This window comes from Castanea sativa, chromosome 1, assembly GCF_040712315.1.
Source record: "Castanea sativa cultivar Marrone di Chiusa Pesio chromosome 1, ASM4071231v1".
In the NCBI taxonomy this organism is placed as follows: Eukaryota; Viridiplantae; Streptophyta; class Magnoliopsida; order Fagales; family Fagaceae; genus Castanea; species Castanea sativa.
In genome coordinates, this window is record NC_134013.1 from 593,406 (window position 1) to 607,765 (window position 14,360).

Sequence of the window (14,360 nt, forward strand, 5' to 3'; positions counted from 1 at the left end):
TTTTAGACCTGGTTTTCTTTTTTTTTTTTTTAAATTTTTCTAGCAGATAATTGTCAAGAGGTGGTACAAGGCTACAGGTTACACTTTCTTGAGTTGCTTTCACTTTCAGAAGTATAAGAGCATTTACATCAATTCTTTCATTTTACATGTCCACTTTTACACTAAAAACTCACTTTTTTTACTTTACACATCCAATTTTATAAAACACCCACATCAGTCCATCTATTCTATCACCTTTTTTTAATTAAATAATCAATTTTTTTTTATTTATCCCAACTACCCCGATATAATACGCGCATTTTCTCTCTCTCCCTACTCATTTTTGATTTGTTGCTCTCTCTCTATACCCATCTCTCCAACTCTCCCTCTCCCTCTCCCTCTCCCTCTCGATCAATTCTCCTTCTCCAATCACGAGTTCAAATCAACTCTCCCTCTCCGATCCACGAGCTCCAAGCTTCGATCCGCGTCCGCAAGCTCCGATCCGCGTCCGCGAGCTCCAATCCTCGATCCATGAGCTCCGATCCTCGATCCGCGAGCTCCGATCCAGTCAAGCACCGATTTGTGTTTGTGTATCTCTATGTTTTTTTTTTTTTTGAGCAAAGTGTATCTCTGTGTTGATTTGTTTGTGTGTGGGTGTGTTTATGTGCATCTAAGGAAAAAGAAAAAGATGAGAGAATTGAGTTTGTTGAGCACAGATCAGAGAGAGAAAAAAAGGAGCGAACGAAAAAATGATAAAATATTGTATAAACGAGTTACAGTAGCCGTGTGTATTTACACGGTTACTGTAGCTCGTGGATGGTTTTGCAAGATTTTACATAGTTTTAGCCCCACTGATGTGGGTGTTTTTTTTACTAAAATGTGTAAAATGAAGAATTTTTTGTATTATAGAAGATTATACAAGAACTGATGTGGATGCTCTAACTGGGTAAATACTCGTGTGGCTAAGGATGTCAACTGTTGAGATACGAGGAATTAGCTAGGCTCCAGAGTCTAGTGTCTACAACTATAACATAGACATTACTGTAGGAAGTAGGAACTAGGAAGTAGAGATAGAATTTTATTTTAGTATTAGATTTCATAAAATACAACAGAAAATCTAAAGTATAAATAGTAAAGGGATGTGTTAACGGGCACCGCAAGGTGCCCGTTAACAGCAATATTTTTATATATATTTTTTACAAAAGTTTTTGATTTTATTTACTTTTATGTCAAATTTTTAACTTTTTAAGTACTATATGGTGTTCTTTGTGACTTTTTTGCTGACATCTTTTTTTTTGTGTCATTTTTCACCTTATCAAGTACTCCCAATAGTAAATTGTAGGCCTCATAAAGTACTTTTTGATCCCTCCAAAAGCAAATCCAAACAAGCCTTTAGCTTCTCAACATATCCAGACTCTTTTTTCCTTTCCAGTATCTGAAACTCTATATAAATAGCATATAAGGTGCCCTTATCTCTTAGTTCTTACAACTTGAAAGAAATTTGCAATATTCAACGTCATTTAAATTTTGGTTTAAATGCCAATGATCATCTAGTTTTGTGAGATACATCCTTTCAGGGTGAAATTCTACAATACCCATATTTTTTTTTGTGTGGATATGATACTTCTATTAGGTTTTAGGACTATCCAAACACTTGGCAAAGGTTAATCTTTGACTACATCTAAAGAAGACCTAAAGATCTACGTCCTCTCCCAATCAACACTGGTGACTGGTAGCTCAGTTGTCATCATCATGACATACCCATGAAACGAATTGCTCATTAGAGACAACTGGCCGGTCGAACACCCAAGGTTTGGTGGTCAACAATGGGTGAGCTTTTTTTGAACTTGAACTTGAACTCTTCGAGTTAGTTGGCAGGTGGAACATAAACCCACCCAAACCCTGTGGACACCCCTAACCTCTATTTATTTTCATGTTAATTGTAATATATCAACTAAGATGGTGTCTATATCAAATCGCATAATAGGTTCAACCACATGATAACCCCTTTTTTTTTAATAACAATGAGAGTCACATGATTGTAACTTTGTCATAAATGCTAGTAACTAACGTCACATTAAATAATAAGTCTATAACAGATGCCACACTCCCAAAAAAATTGGGAGTAAAATAGAAGAACCCCCGTTTCATCAAAATTCATAGAGTTTAACGATAAAAAATGGAGTTTGCATGTCATCCAAATTTGTCACCATCAAACTATTTATAGATTACAAGTCTTCCTCACAAATATTGGCTTGACAATTAGAGAATGTGACAGGTTGGAAATCGTCATATTTATGCAGGGCCAGGCCCTGTCATAATTTCTCTCCCTCTGTCTCAAACAGAGGCATACACTCAACAATGTATCATTTTTATCAAATTCATTAGAATCATTAGACACAAATCTCATATCCAATTCATTAGAACTAAGCCCTTCTAGTCAAAATAAATGGAGAAACTCGTCCAGTTACTTATCTCTGACTCTCTGTCTCAACAGTGGTTTAAGAAGGGTGGCTCTATTTAATCGTCAGAGATATTATACATTACTTAAAAGTTTTTCTATCAATTTTTTTTAGCTTTCACTTTGTCTCGTTCTTCATTTCCCTTTTACTTTTTTGTATTAAGCATTTACACAGTTCCACAATAAACAGCAGAATGATGGTAAGGACAAGAGTGGCACAGACAAGAGGACTGGCAAAACAAGACCTGATATTAAGTTAAAAAAGTTATGAAGGGACCTCTCTCAGATGAATAGTAAGATACCTCTGCAGTCACTTCATGGTATGTCGACTTAAGAAATAGATGGCTTTTCAGTGTTACAGAAACCCAATTAAAATGTGGAAAGGAGAGGGGGACCCCCTTAAAGAAATAACAACCATTTCCACTTTCATATTCATGACATTACCAGAGGTCCACCATCACTAGGACAAAAGCTACCACTAGTGAAAAATCCATTATGCAAAAACAAAACCCAATATTCAAAATCCTAGAGATATCCTCAAATTCATAATGCAACCATTTGCAATAGGAGTATAGGACACATATTATGGTATGCAGGGGCCAACTGTCATTTCACCAAAAGAGTTTACTTATGAGGAAAAAATGGCAGCAATGCCCCATAACTAGACTTGTCAGAGAGAAGAGGGCCATAACGTTAGGACCCCTCAGTTGGTAATCCATGTGAGTTACAGTATGGCACCTCCATATAAGGCCAAGCTTACCTACAAGAAAGATATATGAATTGGGATTTCCAAAAGTGACAGATCATCAGGTTTCATATCAGCTAGGACAAGTTCATTGGCTACTATTCTGATACCCTATCAAGTATATAGGCAGGTTCTGTAATGGAACACCAACCTTTTATGACTGTCACTGCTTCCTACTGTTAGCAAAATAACTGAGCATCAAGCAACTTTAATGAAAAACTACTTTCACCAAACACTAGGAATAAAAAAAATGTTGGAAAAATTACATTTTACCACATGGTTTGAATTGAATTCAATTTCCCAACTTGTGATTAAAAAATTTACACTTTTCCCACTTGAAACTTAATTCCTTCAAAAAATTAGCCTAAAATCTTTATAAAAAAAAATTGCAAGTATAAATTATGTTTTTTTAAGAGTAAATCCAGAGAACAAACTAATAACCTTATTACAAATCTACATTACATTATTCATGAACACAAGAAAATACAATTAAATCTCAAGTGTGTAAAGTGCAACTTTCTAAACCATGAGTTAGCAAATCAAATTTGACTCAAATCATAGGTGAGTAAAGTGTGAATGAACCCACATAATTTTGTAATAGGAAACAAGGGAAGCTGAAAAGAGAAAAATTAGGTCATGGGGTGGTAGGGTAGCCATCTCCTGGAGAGCATCTGGTACTTATGTCTTCAAATTACAATTTGTACCTCAAAATAATTTGAGGCTGTTAAAATGAAGTATGTTTTCAAATTTTCATCCATGTGCAAACTCACAGTTTACTAACTAAGTAACTTCACAGCAAACTCAACCCATTCCTAACTCACCCATTTAGTCATTAGCGGTAAATTAACTCTTCTTTATCAACAACAAACCTCAGATGTGTTTTTGTACTTTTCTATGAAAGTCTGTAAATACCAATAATAGGAATTTTTTGAACAAGTTGCTTAAATTTCTCATATTGGAAGATGATGCTGAAACTTGTATGAACATTTGTCATAGTTTGCCAGGAATATTCTTACTAAAGTTGTTGTGAACAGGGATTGAATACCCAAGAAAGCTAAAGACAGTAAGGGAGAAAAATAGTTAAGGATGAATCGCTCAACAATTTTTTCTTTTTTGGGTCAAACTCTATGCTTCTAACTTATTCAGAAAAGGTGGTAGGCGACACCATCTTCTTCTGAATATAAATTAGGAGGGAGACATTTCTTGAAGTTATTAATCATGACATGAACAAGAAATCAACTAAATAAGTAAACAGAAATAAATTTCTATACCTTAATTATACTACTTTTTCCACCCAAAATTCAATCCTTTTTAAGTTCTAAAAAAGGGGTTAATTAATTTTATAAGCAGCACCCTGGTATCTCATGTAACTGGACCATGATCCAGGCTTGTACAAAGCATTCTTGGGCATGTAGCTCTAAGAATACTCGCTCTTTTTTAGTGGCTTGATGGTAAATTTGCAGCACCTCCTTGAGGGATGGTGTTGAATCTAGTTGCAAAGAGGTTACCTTCACTTTGGCATCACTAATCCTCTCTTCCTCCCAACTTTTAAAACAACAAATGCACCAATTGCTCCCAGCTAGCTTCTCCCTGTTAGTAGATACTAGGAAGCACTAGCTGCTTCAAAAAAATAACCTAAGAATGAAATTATTTGACGTTATAAAATCAAAAGAATAACTAGAAGGAAGCTTCCTAAACATGTTCTCTAGTATGTTTACTAAATGAATGTGATTTAGAATTGATTGTTCCTTTGATGGTATCATGCGTGGATCTCATGATGAAGTCATCTTTAGGTTATACTGGGATTCAATAGCTTCACCAAAAGTCCAAGTTGTCCTCAAATCAGCTATCTAGTCCAATTAAGCCACTAAATTGTGGGACCTCTCACCACTTACTAGAAGATTCTGTACTATTTCATATCAGCGCTTCCCAATTTCAAAGTATCTTTGCCCTTTAGCAAGTGGAACCAACCAGATATGACTACAGAACAGTGTTTCTATTGACCATAAAGCAAAGATTATAAAACAGCAAGGAAATAAATTTACTACAATTCAAACACAAAGGCCGACAAAAGTACGTAGTAATGAACAATATATGGTCCCATCTATATAGATTCTTCCACATATTTAAATGATGATGAATCACATCAGGAATCAATTAGGAGAAAGACCTACCAATAATAATTACTGTGCATTTTCGTTTCCTGTATAATTACCAAGTTGCTCCATCTGCCAGCTTTCATGAGAAGCAACATGTTCATGGAAAGGAGTATATTGCTGTAAAAGTATATTAAAGAATTAGATGACAGATATAGTACAAAGACTTTATTACAATTTATAGCATCTCCCTGTAAAAAATTTGAAACAAAATTTCATGCTAGCCTGCTAATGGAATGTTTACTATGCAAATATACCCTCTTTTTCATATGACAAAACAAAAGGTGCCATAAAGGAAGGGGGAGCAAGGAAATGTGCTCTCATTTATTCTTGGTACTTATATGATAGCGAATAAGAGGTGGCCATATCACCAGGCATTGACAATATATATGTCCAAGCAGATTTGAAATTTGCGTTTCAATCGGCCCCACTAACTAACATGACTCAAATTTATGTGGTAGGCAGGTTATTTATAATACTAAGAACTTCACAAACTCAATGATATTTTCTTAGTAAATTTGGTAAAGCTCATCCATGTGATAGGCAGCTTAGCCATTTGATAGATAGTAATTTAAGAAGTTCCATTATTTCAGTAAGGTTTGGTTTTCTTTTTCATAGGAAATCTGGTCATGCTTTATCCATCTCTTGTGCTTGGGGAAGCAATGAATGTGTGTTAGAATTGTAACTGGAATTTATAAGCTAATCTTGTATCTCTCTCTCTCTCCCCCCCCCCCCCCCCTCTCTCTTTAAGAAGGTAAAAAAGAAGAAAATGTTTTCTTCCTATAACAAAGCCTAATTGACTATGTGGGAGAATTATTTATAAGGATACCTCCATCTTCATCATTAGTTCTTTGGCAGTTGGAGCAGAGACAACTATATGCCGAGCACCTGGTTTGATGAATCCTTCTTCAACGCCATTGTCAAATAATGCCAGCAAGCAATTATAGTACCCATCAACATTTAGCAGACCAACCTATAGAAATAAAATTCAGTTACAACCTTGGTAATTTTCCAATTCTTTTAGATCTTCAAATATAAAAATTGATAAGTTACTGGTTTCTTATGAATTCCAAGTTGGGCCCATGTTATCATCTCCAACAGCTCTTCCATGGTTCCATATCCTCCTAAAACCACCAAAAAAGAAAAAGATATGTTGGCAAAAAAAAAAAAAAAAAATCTTGAGAATAACAATTTTGAGTTTATAAATGAAAATCAACAGAGTTTCAAGTAGCAACATATTTAAGGTGAATGCTTATTTTCTTTTGATTACAGATGAGAACTTTCCAGGGGATTACCAGGAAGAGCAATAAAGGCATCAGCTTCTCGAGCCATTGCAGCTTTACGCTCGTGCATGTCTGTAACAGTTCTTACTTCTCCAACAGTTTGACCAGATATCTGTCAGCGTTATCCACAATACACTAGACCAAGTGAATAGTTTTTTAACTACCAACATATCCAGGTACTTTCCATAGTATAGGTAGCTAATATCAAATAGGACCTGATTATAATTTGTCCCCCTAATTAGGGCTGCTGTGAATTAAAATCTGGTGGAATGCATACTGTCTATTATATACTCCAAAGAAACTTCATTTGCATTGCAAGGACTTTGGGGAAAAAGAGAAAACAATAGAAAAAGCATTCTAGTTCAATGCATACATAAACAGATAAAAGAGAACAGATACCTCAAGGGGCATGAGAGCTGTTGGAATGACCCTGTACATGAAACACAATTACGAATTTCATCAGTGATACAATGTGTTCAATGACCACTTATCTTGCATTTGATGACAGGATTATCAATGAAAGATATGGACAATGTACTGTTGAACGCATATTTCTTAGTTATACCCGAGAACGTGGCAACCTCCATCATACACTGTCTGAGATATCAAACCCATTAACCCAACGCTTCCTCCACCATACACCAAGTCTATCCTCCTCTTCACCTGTTACAGACCCATAAAGTTAACACCAACCACACATAATCCTTTTAGAGTAACCCTATCAAGGATAGCAGCCAACCCAAGAACATCCTGTTAACTACATGAAATGCACAATTCACAAAACTCATCAATGTGTAAAACTTTTAGTCAAATTAATGTCCTGTGACCATAAATCACAATCCGCTAATAGTGTCATTACCAAACAGAACCGTACCTAACACATCAACCTATCATTTCACAACTACAAGCTCATTTTAAGGCCAAAGCCCAAAAGCAAAGTACCGCTCCATTATCTTTAAAAAAGCAATCCCAGTTTTCAAAATATCAAGCACCTAGTACACAGAACTTAAAGATGATTACAATACCACTAAAAAGAACACGTTTTGAAAACATACACCAGTCCCAGTTCAAAATATCAATCGCCCCGTACACAGAACCTAAAGATGAATAGAATATCATCAATAAGAAAGAACACATTTTGAAAACATACACCAGTCCCAGTTCAAAATATCCAACACCCAGTACTCAGAACCTAAAGATGAATACAATTTCATTAAAAAGAACACGTTTTGAAATCTTTCAAATACAATAGACCAAAGCTTGAGACTCTACACTAACCTTAAGCAAAGGAAGAGAGTAACAAAAGAAAAACAAACAAACCAGTTCATTGCCTAATTCAAGAGCAGCATCACTGAAGACTTTTCTGTGGCCAGAGTTGCTCCCACAGAACACACAAACCCTCCTGAACTTGCTTTTTGTATTGCCTTCTTCCATTTACGATTGCTTTTCTCTTTTCCTTTTTTTTTCAATTCAATCTCAAAACATTGGAAATAACAAATCAAAACACAAAGCCAAACCTTGTTATGCAGATAACAAATATATACATACATATATAATTATATATTACTTCTATTACAAACACCCCAATACTTACAAAAATAAACGCCACCCAATAAAAGAAATCTATAAAAGACTTCCTTTTTGGATGAGTATCTATAAAAGACTTCAAAAAGACAATCTGGGTTGATCTTAAAGCGATGAACACGGCAATTGAATTCAAGTAATAGATGGGTCTTTATATCTTTGGTGAATGGGAGCACGCGAGTCCTTTCTAATCCAACGTCTTTGTGTCGGCTATATATATATATATATATATACACATATATTTATTTATTTATTGTATGGATTAAGTAAATACGATATAATTTGATAAAATAGAGTAAGAGGATGATTTTTGACCAGTTGAAGCTACGTTAAAAACAGCGAAGAAATCCAATAAAGAAAAGGGCTTTTTGGTAATAATAATGTTTATATTTTTTTTTAAATATATATAAATAAAAAAATAAGTAAAAAAATACATATAATATTATTTAAATATTAAAAATTATTATTTAAACACACTAACTAAACAATCCCAAATTTTCATTGTTATTATCTTTAATGATAGTAAACCCCGAAATTGCTAGCGCATAGGGTCAAAGTACTACAATAATGGAACGGGGCATTGTCCAAAAAGACTATTTTTGAATAATTAAAAAAAAAAAGATTATTTTTAAAATAGAGCTTGTTTGGTATATATATTTAAAAATTAAAAGTTACTGTTTAAAAATATTTGTGAAAATATGTGTAAGTGAAAAAATATATAGAAATACATGTAATATTGTTTAAAAACTATAAATTATTGTTTGAAAACACAAATCAAACATCACTACATAGGGGTGGCAAAATTTGACACGACCCGCGAACCCGACACGACACGACACGAAATTAGCAGGTTATGGGTTGAGACTTAACGGGTTCGTATTATATTCAGGTTGACACGACTAACCCGTTTAATAAATGGGTTGGGTTAGTGTTGAACACATAGAACCCGTTTGACCCGTCTAACCCGTTTAATTAAATGATATTTTACCAATATACCCTTCAAACTCTAGGTATATAAACTTATTAGTTGTTGTGATTTATTTTCTTTGACATATTGTGCTTGATTATTTGTGATATTGGGATATGCCTTAATTTTGAATGATTATTTGTGATGCAGTTACTTGTTAATTCTGAATTTTATATTAAAAATATTTATTTGTTTGTTTTTTCATTAATTTTTATTTTTCATTTTGATAAAATCTGATAAACAGGTCGACACGACTGACCTGTTTAATAAATGGGTCGTGTTAGGGTTGAGGAATCTTGACCCGTTTAATAAACATGTCGGGTTAGTGTTGACCTATGTAGTCGAATACTCATGACTTGATACGACACGAACCCGACACGCGAACACGAATTGCCACCCCTACCGCTACATCTCAACTACTGTAATTGTAGCAAGATAGTATTTTTGTTAAATAGTTTTTATTGTCTCTCACCTCTGTCAAATTATGTTAAGTATTTTATTGTGTAAATATATTACTTTAATATATTATATAATAAAGTAGTTTTGAGTTATTTTATGTTAAGTATTTTATTGTGTAAATATATTATTTTAATATATTATATAATAAAATAGTAATAATAAAGTAATTTTTTAAATGATAAAATAGATTTTTTTTTACAATCCTGATGTTAATCTACAAGGAAGAGGCTTTTTTTTTTTTGTAAATTGTAAAAGTCCAAAAAAGAGAGTGGACTTGGGCCACTTGGCAAAAAGAAGACAAAGGTTAAGGTTACTGTCACGGTTGGACTTGACTTCTTATATAACACAACAATCTTGTAATTACCATGATGTTGTTATTTTTAATCATATTAATATTGATTCATTGATTGCACATTATAACATTTTAAAAGCATTGAGTGTCCTTGAGCCACCCTACAATCTAATCTTTACCCTTGACAATGATGTATGTGACATGTTTTTTTTGTGTTGTGTATTTCTTTAAAAATAATAATAAATTATGCATTGTTAACAATATTATTGTCATTATTATTATTATTATCTGGTTTTCTTCATTCTTTAGGGTTTAAGGGAGGAATGGCGAAAGTGATTAAAATTAAATTAAATTTTTTTATCTCTAACTCCGTGAATGCATTTGCCTCTATGATAATTAATTTAGGTATCAACTTCATAAGATAAAAAAAAGGGGAACAAGGCATTGATGACTAAAACTCTTTTGTACAAATTATTAAAAAAAAAATTCACATTGAATATAAAGAATTTCATAATAAGATATGTACTCTGAATTAAACATGACAATCAATGTGTTAATATGCTATTATACAATTCAGTAATGTTCTACTATAAAAATTTATCTTGTGAGATGAAATCCTTATCTGATGTCTTTCAAAGAGATTTTGTGTAGGTAAATGTTAAATAGAACGTGTTATTTGACCATAAAAGCGGGTGAAAAGTGAAAACAAGTGTGTATTTTAAAAAAAAGTAAAAACAAGTATATATATTATATAAAATAAAGATTGAGCTAAAAAATTGTGATTCTGCCAAATAGTTTCATCAAGTTACAACAATATTTTGAATAAAAACATTTTGTAGATAAAGACAAAAATTTATTTGTTCTTAATTATCAATTTTTTTAGATAAAATAACAATAAATGTTTTAACAAAACATGCAACATGCATCTAAGTTTTTGTTGATATAGACAATAATTTACTTATTTTTATCAATTTCTTTAGATAAAGTAACATAAGTATTTTAACAAAACATGCAATATGCATCTAAGTTTTAGAAATTTAAATTCTACTCCAACAATATATGTATTTATATTGGAATGATGTACAAGTTGTATATGTTTAAAACATGTAACATGCATCTAAATTTCAAAAATCTAAATCCTACTCCAACTAAAAATCTATTATCAAAATTTCAAAACTTATACATATTCACCAACAATCTTTCCATAAAATCTCTCTTGCACCCCACTTTCTTGTTTATTAAGTATTTTAATAAAGCATGCAACATGCATCTAAGTTTCAAAAATTAAAATCCTATTCAAAACTTATATATATTCATCCCTCTTATGTATATTTATTTGTATTGGAAGGATATACATATTGTATTGATTCATAGGAGTTGATAAATTTATATGATACTCTCTCTCTCTAAAATAATTTTTTCCCTAATAAACAACTACTCTCATTAATTATTAAATTAACGTTTTATTAATTGTTAGGATATATTTCCTCAAATTAAGGGATAAAATTAACAATATTTTAATTTACAAACTAAAAGTCTATTATAATTTTTTCAAAATTCCTTCCCAAGAAAAAAACAAATAAATTCTAAACTGAAATTTGGAATCCTACACAACACCCCATGCTTTTTTTTCCCTTCAGGTTGCATCTTACACTTTATTAATTATTTAAAAATTATTTTATTAATTGTTACGATATATTTCCTCGAATCAAGGGATAAGATTTAATTAGAATTTAATTTAGCTAACATTATATTATCAAAGTTTTAAAAATTTAAATCCTACTCCACCAAAAAATTTATTATTAGAATTTCAAAAATCCTACTCCAGCTATAAAATCCTTCTTGCACCCCACGTTTTGGTTTATTTTTTTTATTTTTATTTTTTTCAAGTTGCAACTTACACATGTATATGTATATGATAATTTTGATTAAATAAATTTATTTGATTTATTGTTATTTGCTTCTAAATAAAAAATAATTAAATGAGTTATTATTTGTTTCTAAATAACTACTTGAGTTCAAATCACCCTTGTAATGGCAGAAATTGAACCCTCGATCCAAAAGAATAGAGTGATGGCCCAATAAGTCCATAACAATAGATTTGTTAGAGAGTGAATTTTGCAAGTAAGACTTAATGAATCAAGTTTGGGCCATAATAGGTAGGACTCATGCTTGAATGGAAAGTAGACACAATTTGAAGAGAAAAACACTCCTCGGTCAAATCCGAGGAAGATATGTTCTTATATTTATTTCAACTTTTTCTAAGTACAAAGAGTTTTTTTTTTCCCCTTTATTTCTTTTTAGATTACATGCTTCTCTCTCGTGGAGGCCCTTCCCCTTATATAGTATTCTTCTTTCCCTTCATCCCAGCCTTCCACTTGTTGATTATGTAGATAATCTCTTGGATGTTTGTCCCATCAGAATCCTCTTAGAAGCTTTGGATGTAACTGTAAGACTAAATATCCTTGTTATGGCGTCACTTCCACATAAATGCGGCCAAATGGTAGCAGCCTTTGTCTCAAGTATTCCTCAGTTCACTGTTGACTCCATTTTCTAAAGCCTATCCTCCAAAGTATGGCTGCCCTTTGCACAGTATTCTCTAGGTGATCAACCTCCAGACTCCCTCATTGCCACTCTAGGAAGTTTGGCTCCTCGAAAGACATCCCTTGTTCATTGTTGTTGGCATTTGTCCTTGGCCCATTAACCCCCATGCTCTTCTTACTATTTGTTCATCTTCGGGTTGCTTTGCATCCTCGGGCGCGGTCCACAACCCAATGTTTCTACTCAGTTTTCTTATCCCCACAACCCTCTTTATTAATAAATAAGGAATTAAAAAAAATAATTAGAAAAGTTTTTATTGATAATTTTAATTAGAGATATTATATATAAGGACAAATATACAAAATTATGCATTTTATATAATAATAATCATTCATTTGTTTAGAAACAAGTTTTAAAATTGTGTAATAATAACTCATTTAGTTATATATATATATATATATATATATGAACTGATGTTGAAAATTTACTATAGTACAACCAATTTTTTTATTGGGTCTGAAAAGTTTTCCTTGAGGCCTATTTTGCTTAGCTTGCTCATATATTGGGCTGAGAAAGGCATCTAGCCCATGCCCACAAGTATTTAAGAAAGCCTAAATGAAATAAACTTGAATTGCATGTCTTTTATATATATATATATATATATATATATTTTGTTTCTTAGATTGGAGTAGCATGATGTTAGCAAATCAGCTGTGCTTGAATCCTAAGCAAAATTATGTAACTGACACGAAATACGTTTTACAGAAAAGAATTTTTGAGTTGTTGCTAGCAGATGTTACAGATCCTACAACTTAATGTTTTTTGTAGTCAAATTTGTTAGTGACAGACTGACATAGGTTTTATTGAGCTGTTGTGGCCAAAGGATTCAAGTTCATGTGTGACATTGGGGAGTAAGGTACTAAAGGAAATTGTCCTGGTTATGGTTATAATGGATTTTAGAGACAGAAAGACCATAACCCCTATTGTTAATTCAACCTCTTTTATTCTTAAATGATAGGAGTAGTATATTTAGAACAAGGTATAACTAACTTGACCGTAAAAAAGGATGTGGCTTTCAGCCAAAATAAAAAGTCTTGGACCACTCAAAATAGTAACTCTGCCTCCTCACCTCTAGTTCCTCTCAATTCCTAAACTCAAGCAAGTAGTTTCGGATTCCCAAGAAACAAAAAGAGTAGGGACGAGAAAAAACAAAAAACAAAACACACTTTTCATTTTCAGACTCCATTTTCCTTGACCAAGATCCATACATTGCTCAACTTTTTTTAACATCAAACCCGGAAGGAACAGAAAACGGACAGCAGAAAAAGATAGTAAAAACATGGTGTGAGACACAGAGAGAGAGAGGGAGAGATAAAAATTTCACATCTTGTCTTGGATGTGAGTCATGGGAAGAAGAATTCCTAGTGATGAGAATTTGTCAATACATTCAGAACTTTCATTTTCACTACTTGCCATAGGGGTGGTCGCAACAATTGCAATGATCGCAGCTCTATGTGGTGTCCGGTCAAAGAAAAAATCATCACCTCTTTCCTCACCACCTCTTAATAAAACAGAAGAGAATTCAGTAGTGTCTAACTCAGCATCCACTACAGTGACAATGACATCTTCAAAAGCTGCAGAACCAGTAGAATTAGAGGATAGTTCACATAACAAAAAACCACAGATCAAAGAACTTCCACTTCCACCATCAATGCAGCCAATGAAAGAGTCTCATTCTTGCAATCTCATCACAAGGTCCTCGTCTGAGAGAAGACTGCCGATGAGTTTAAGCATGAAACTGCCAAGAAGCTTGTCAACGGCAAAAAGGGAAGAAAATCGAAGAAAGGAAGAAAATCATCAACAAAAGAAAGGAGACTTGAACTCGGAAGACAC

At 32.8% G+C, this 14,360-nt stretch overlaps 1 protein-coding gene across 3 annotated transcripts; it reads right to left on the reverse strand.

The window, feature by feature from the left end:
- Nucleotides 1–2,844: 2,844 nt before the first annotated feature.
- LOC142622762 (cytokinin riboside 5'-monophosphate phosphoribohydrolase LOG8) lies at nucleotides 2,845–8,402 on the reverse strand. 3 transcript variants are annotated; one of them, XM_075796291.1, is made up of 9 exons: nucleotides 8,219–8,397; nucleotides 7,945–8,099; nucleotides 7,190–7,287; nucleotides 7,024–7,054; nucleotides 6,637–6,736; nucleotides 6,395–6,465; nucleotides 6,171–6,314; nucleotides 5,360–5,461; nucleotides 2,845–3,200 (listed from the first exon to the last, which is right to left on the reverse strand). In XM_075796291.1, exons 2-8 carry the CDS (start codon nucleotides 8,056–8,058, stop codon nucleotides 5,369–5,371), a joined length of 651 nt encoding a protein of 216 aa, XP_075652406.1. In that variant the 5' UTR covers nucleotides 8,059–8,099; nucleotides 8,219–8,397; the 3' UTR covers nucleotides 2,845–3,200; nucleotides 5,360–5,368. The 3 variants fall into 3 exon arrangements, with proteins under 3 accessions (XP_075652406.1, XP_075652404.1, XP_075652405.1); XM_075796289.1 differs by lacking the exon at nucleotides 2,845–3,200 and having other exon boundaries at nucleotides 5,163–5,461; nucleotides 8,219–8,402; XM_075796290.1 differs by lacking the exons at nucleotides 2,845–3,200; nucleotides 8,219–8,397 and having other exon boundaries at nucleotides 5,163–5,461; nucleotides 7,945–8,203.
- Nucleotides 8,403–14,360: the final 5,958 nt, after the last annotated feature.

Bases quoted from the DNA above. Each gene is read 5' to 3' on its own strand.
- LOC142622762 (XM_075796291.1), bottom strand. From the start codon at position 8,058: ATGGAAGAAGGCAATACAAAAAGCAAGTTCAGGAGGGTTTGTGTGTTC. The intron at 7,055-7,189 runs GTATAACTAAGA...TTTCATGTACAG, and splicing joins GGAGGTTGCCACGTTCTCGG to GGTCATTCCAACAGCTCTCA. The intron at 6,466-6,636 runs GTAATCCCCTGG...TGGTGGTTTTAG, and splicing joins TGCCTTTATTGCTCTTCCTG to GAGGATATGGAACCATGGAA.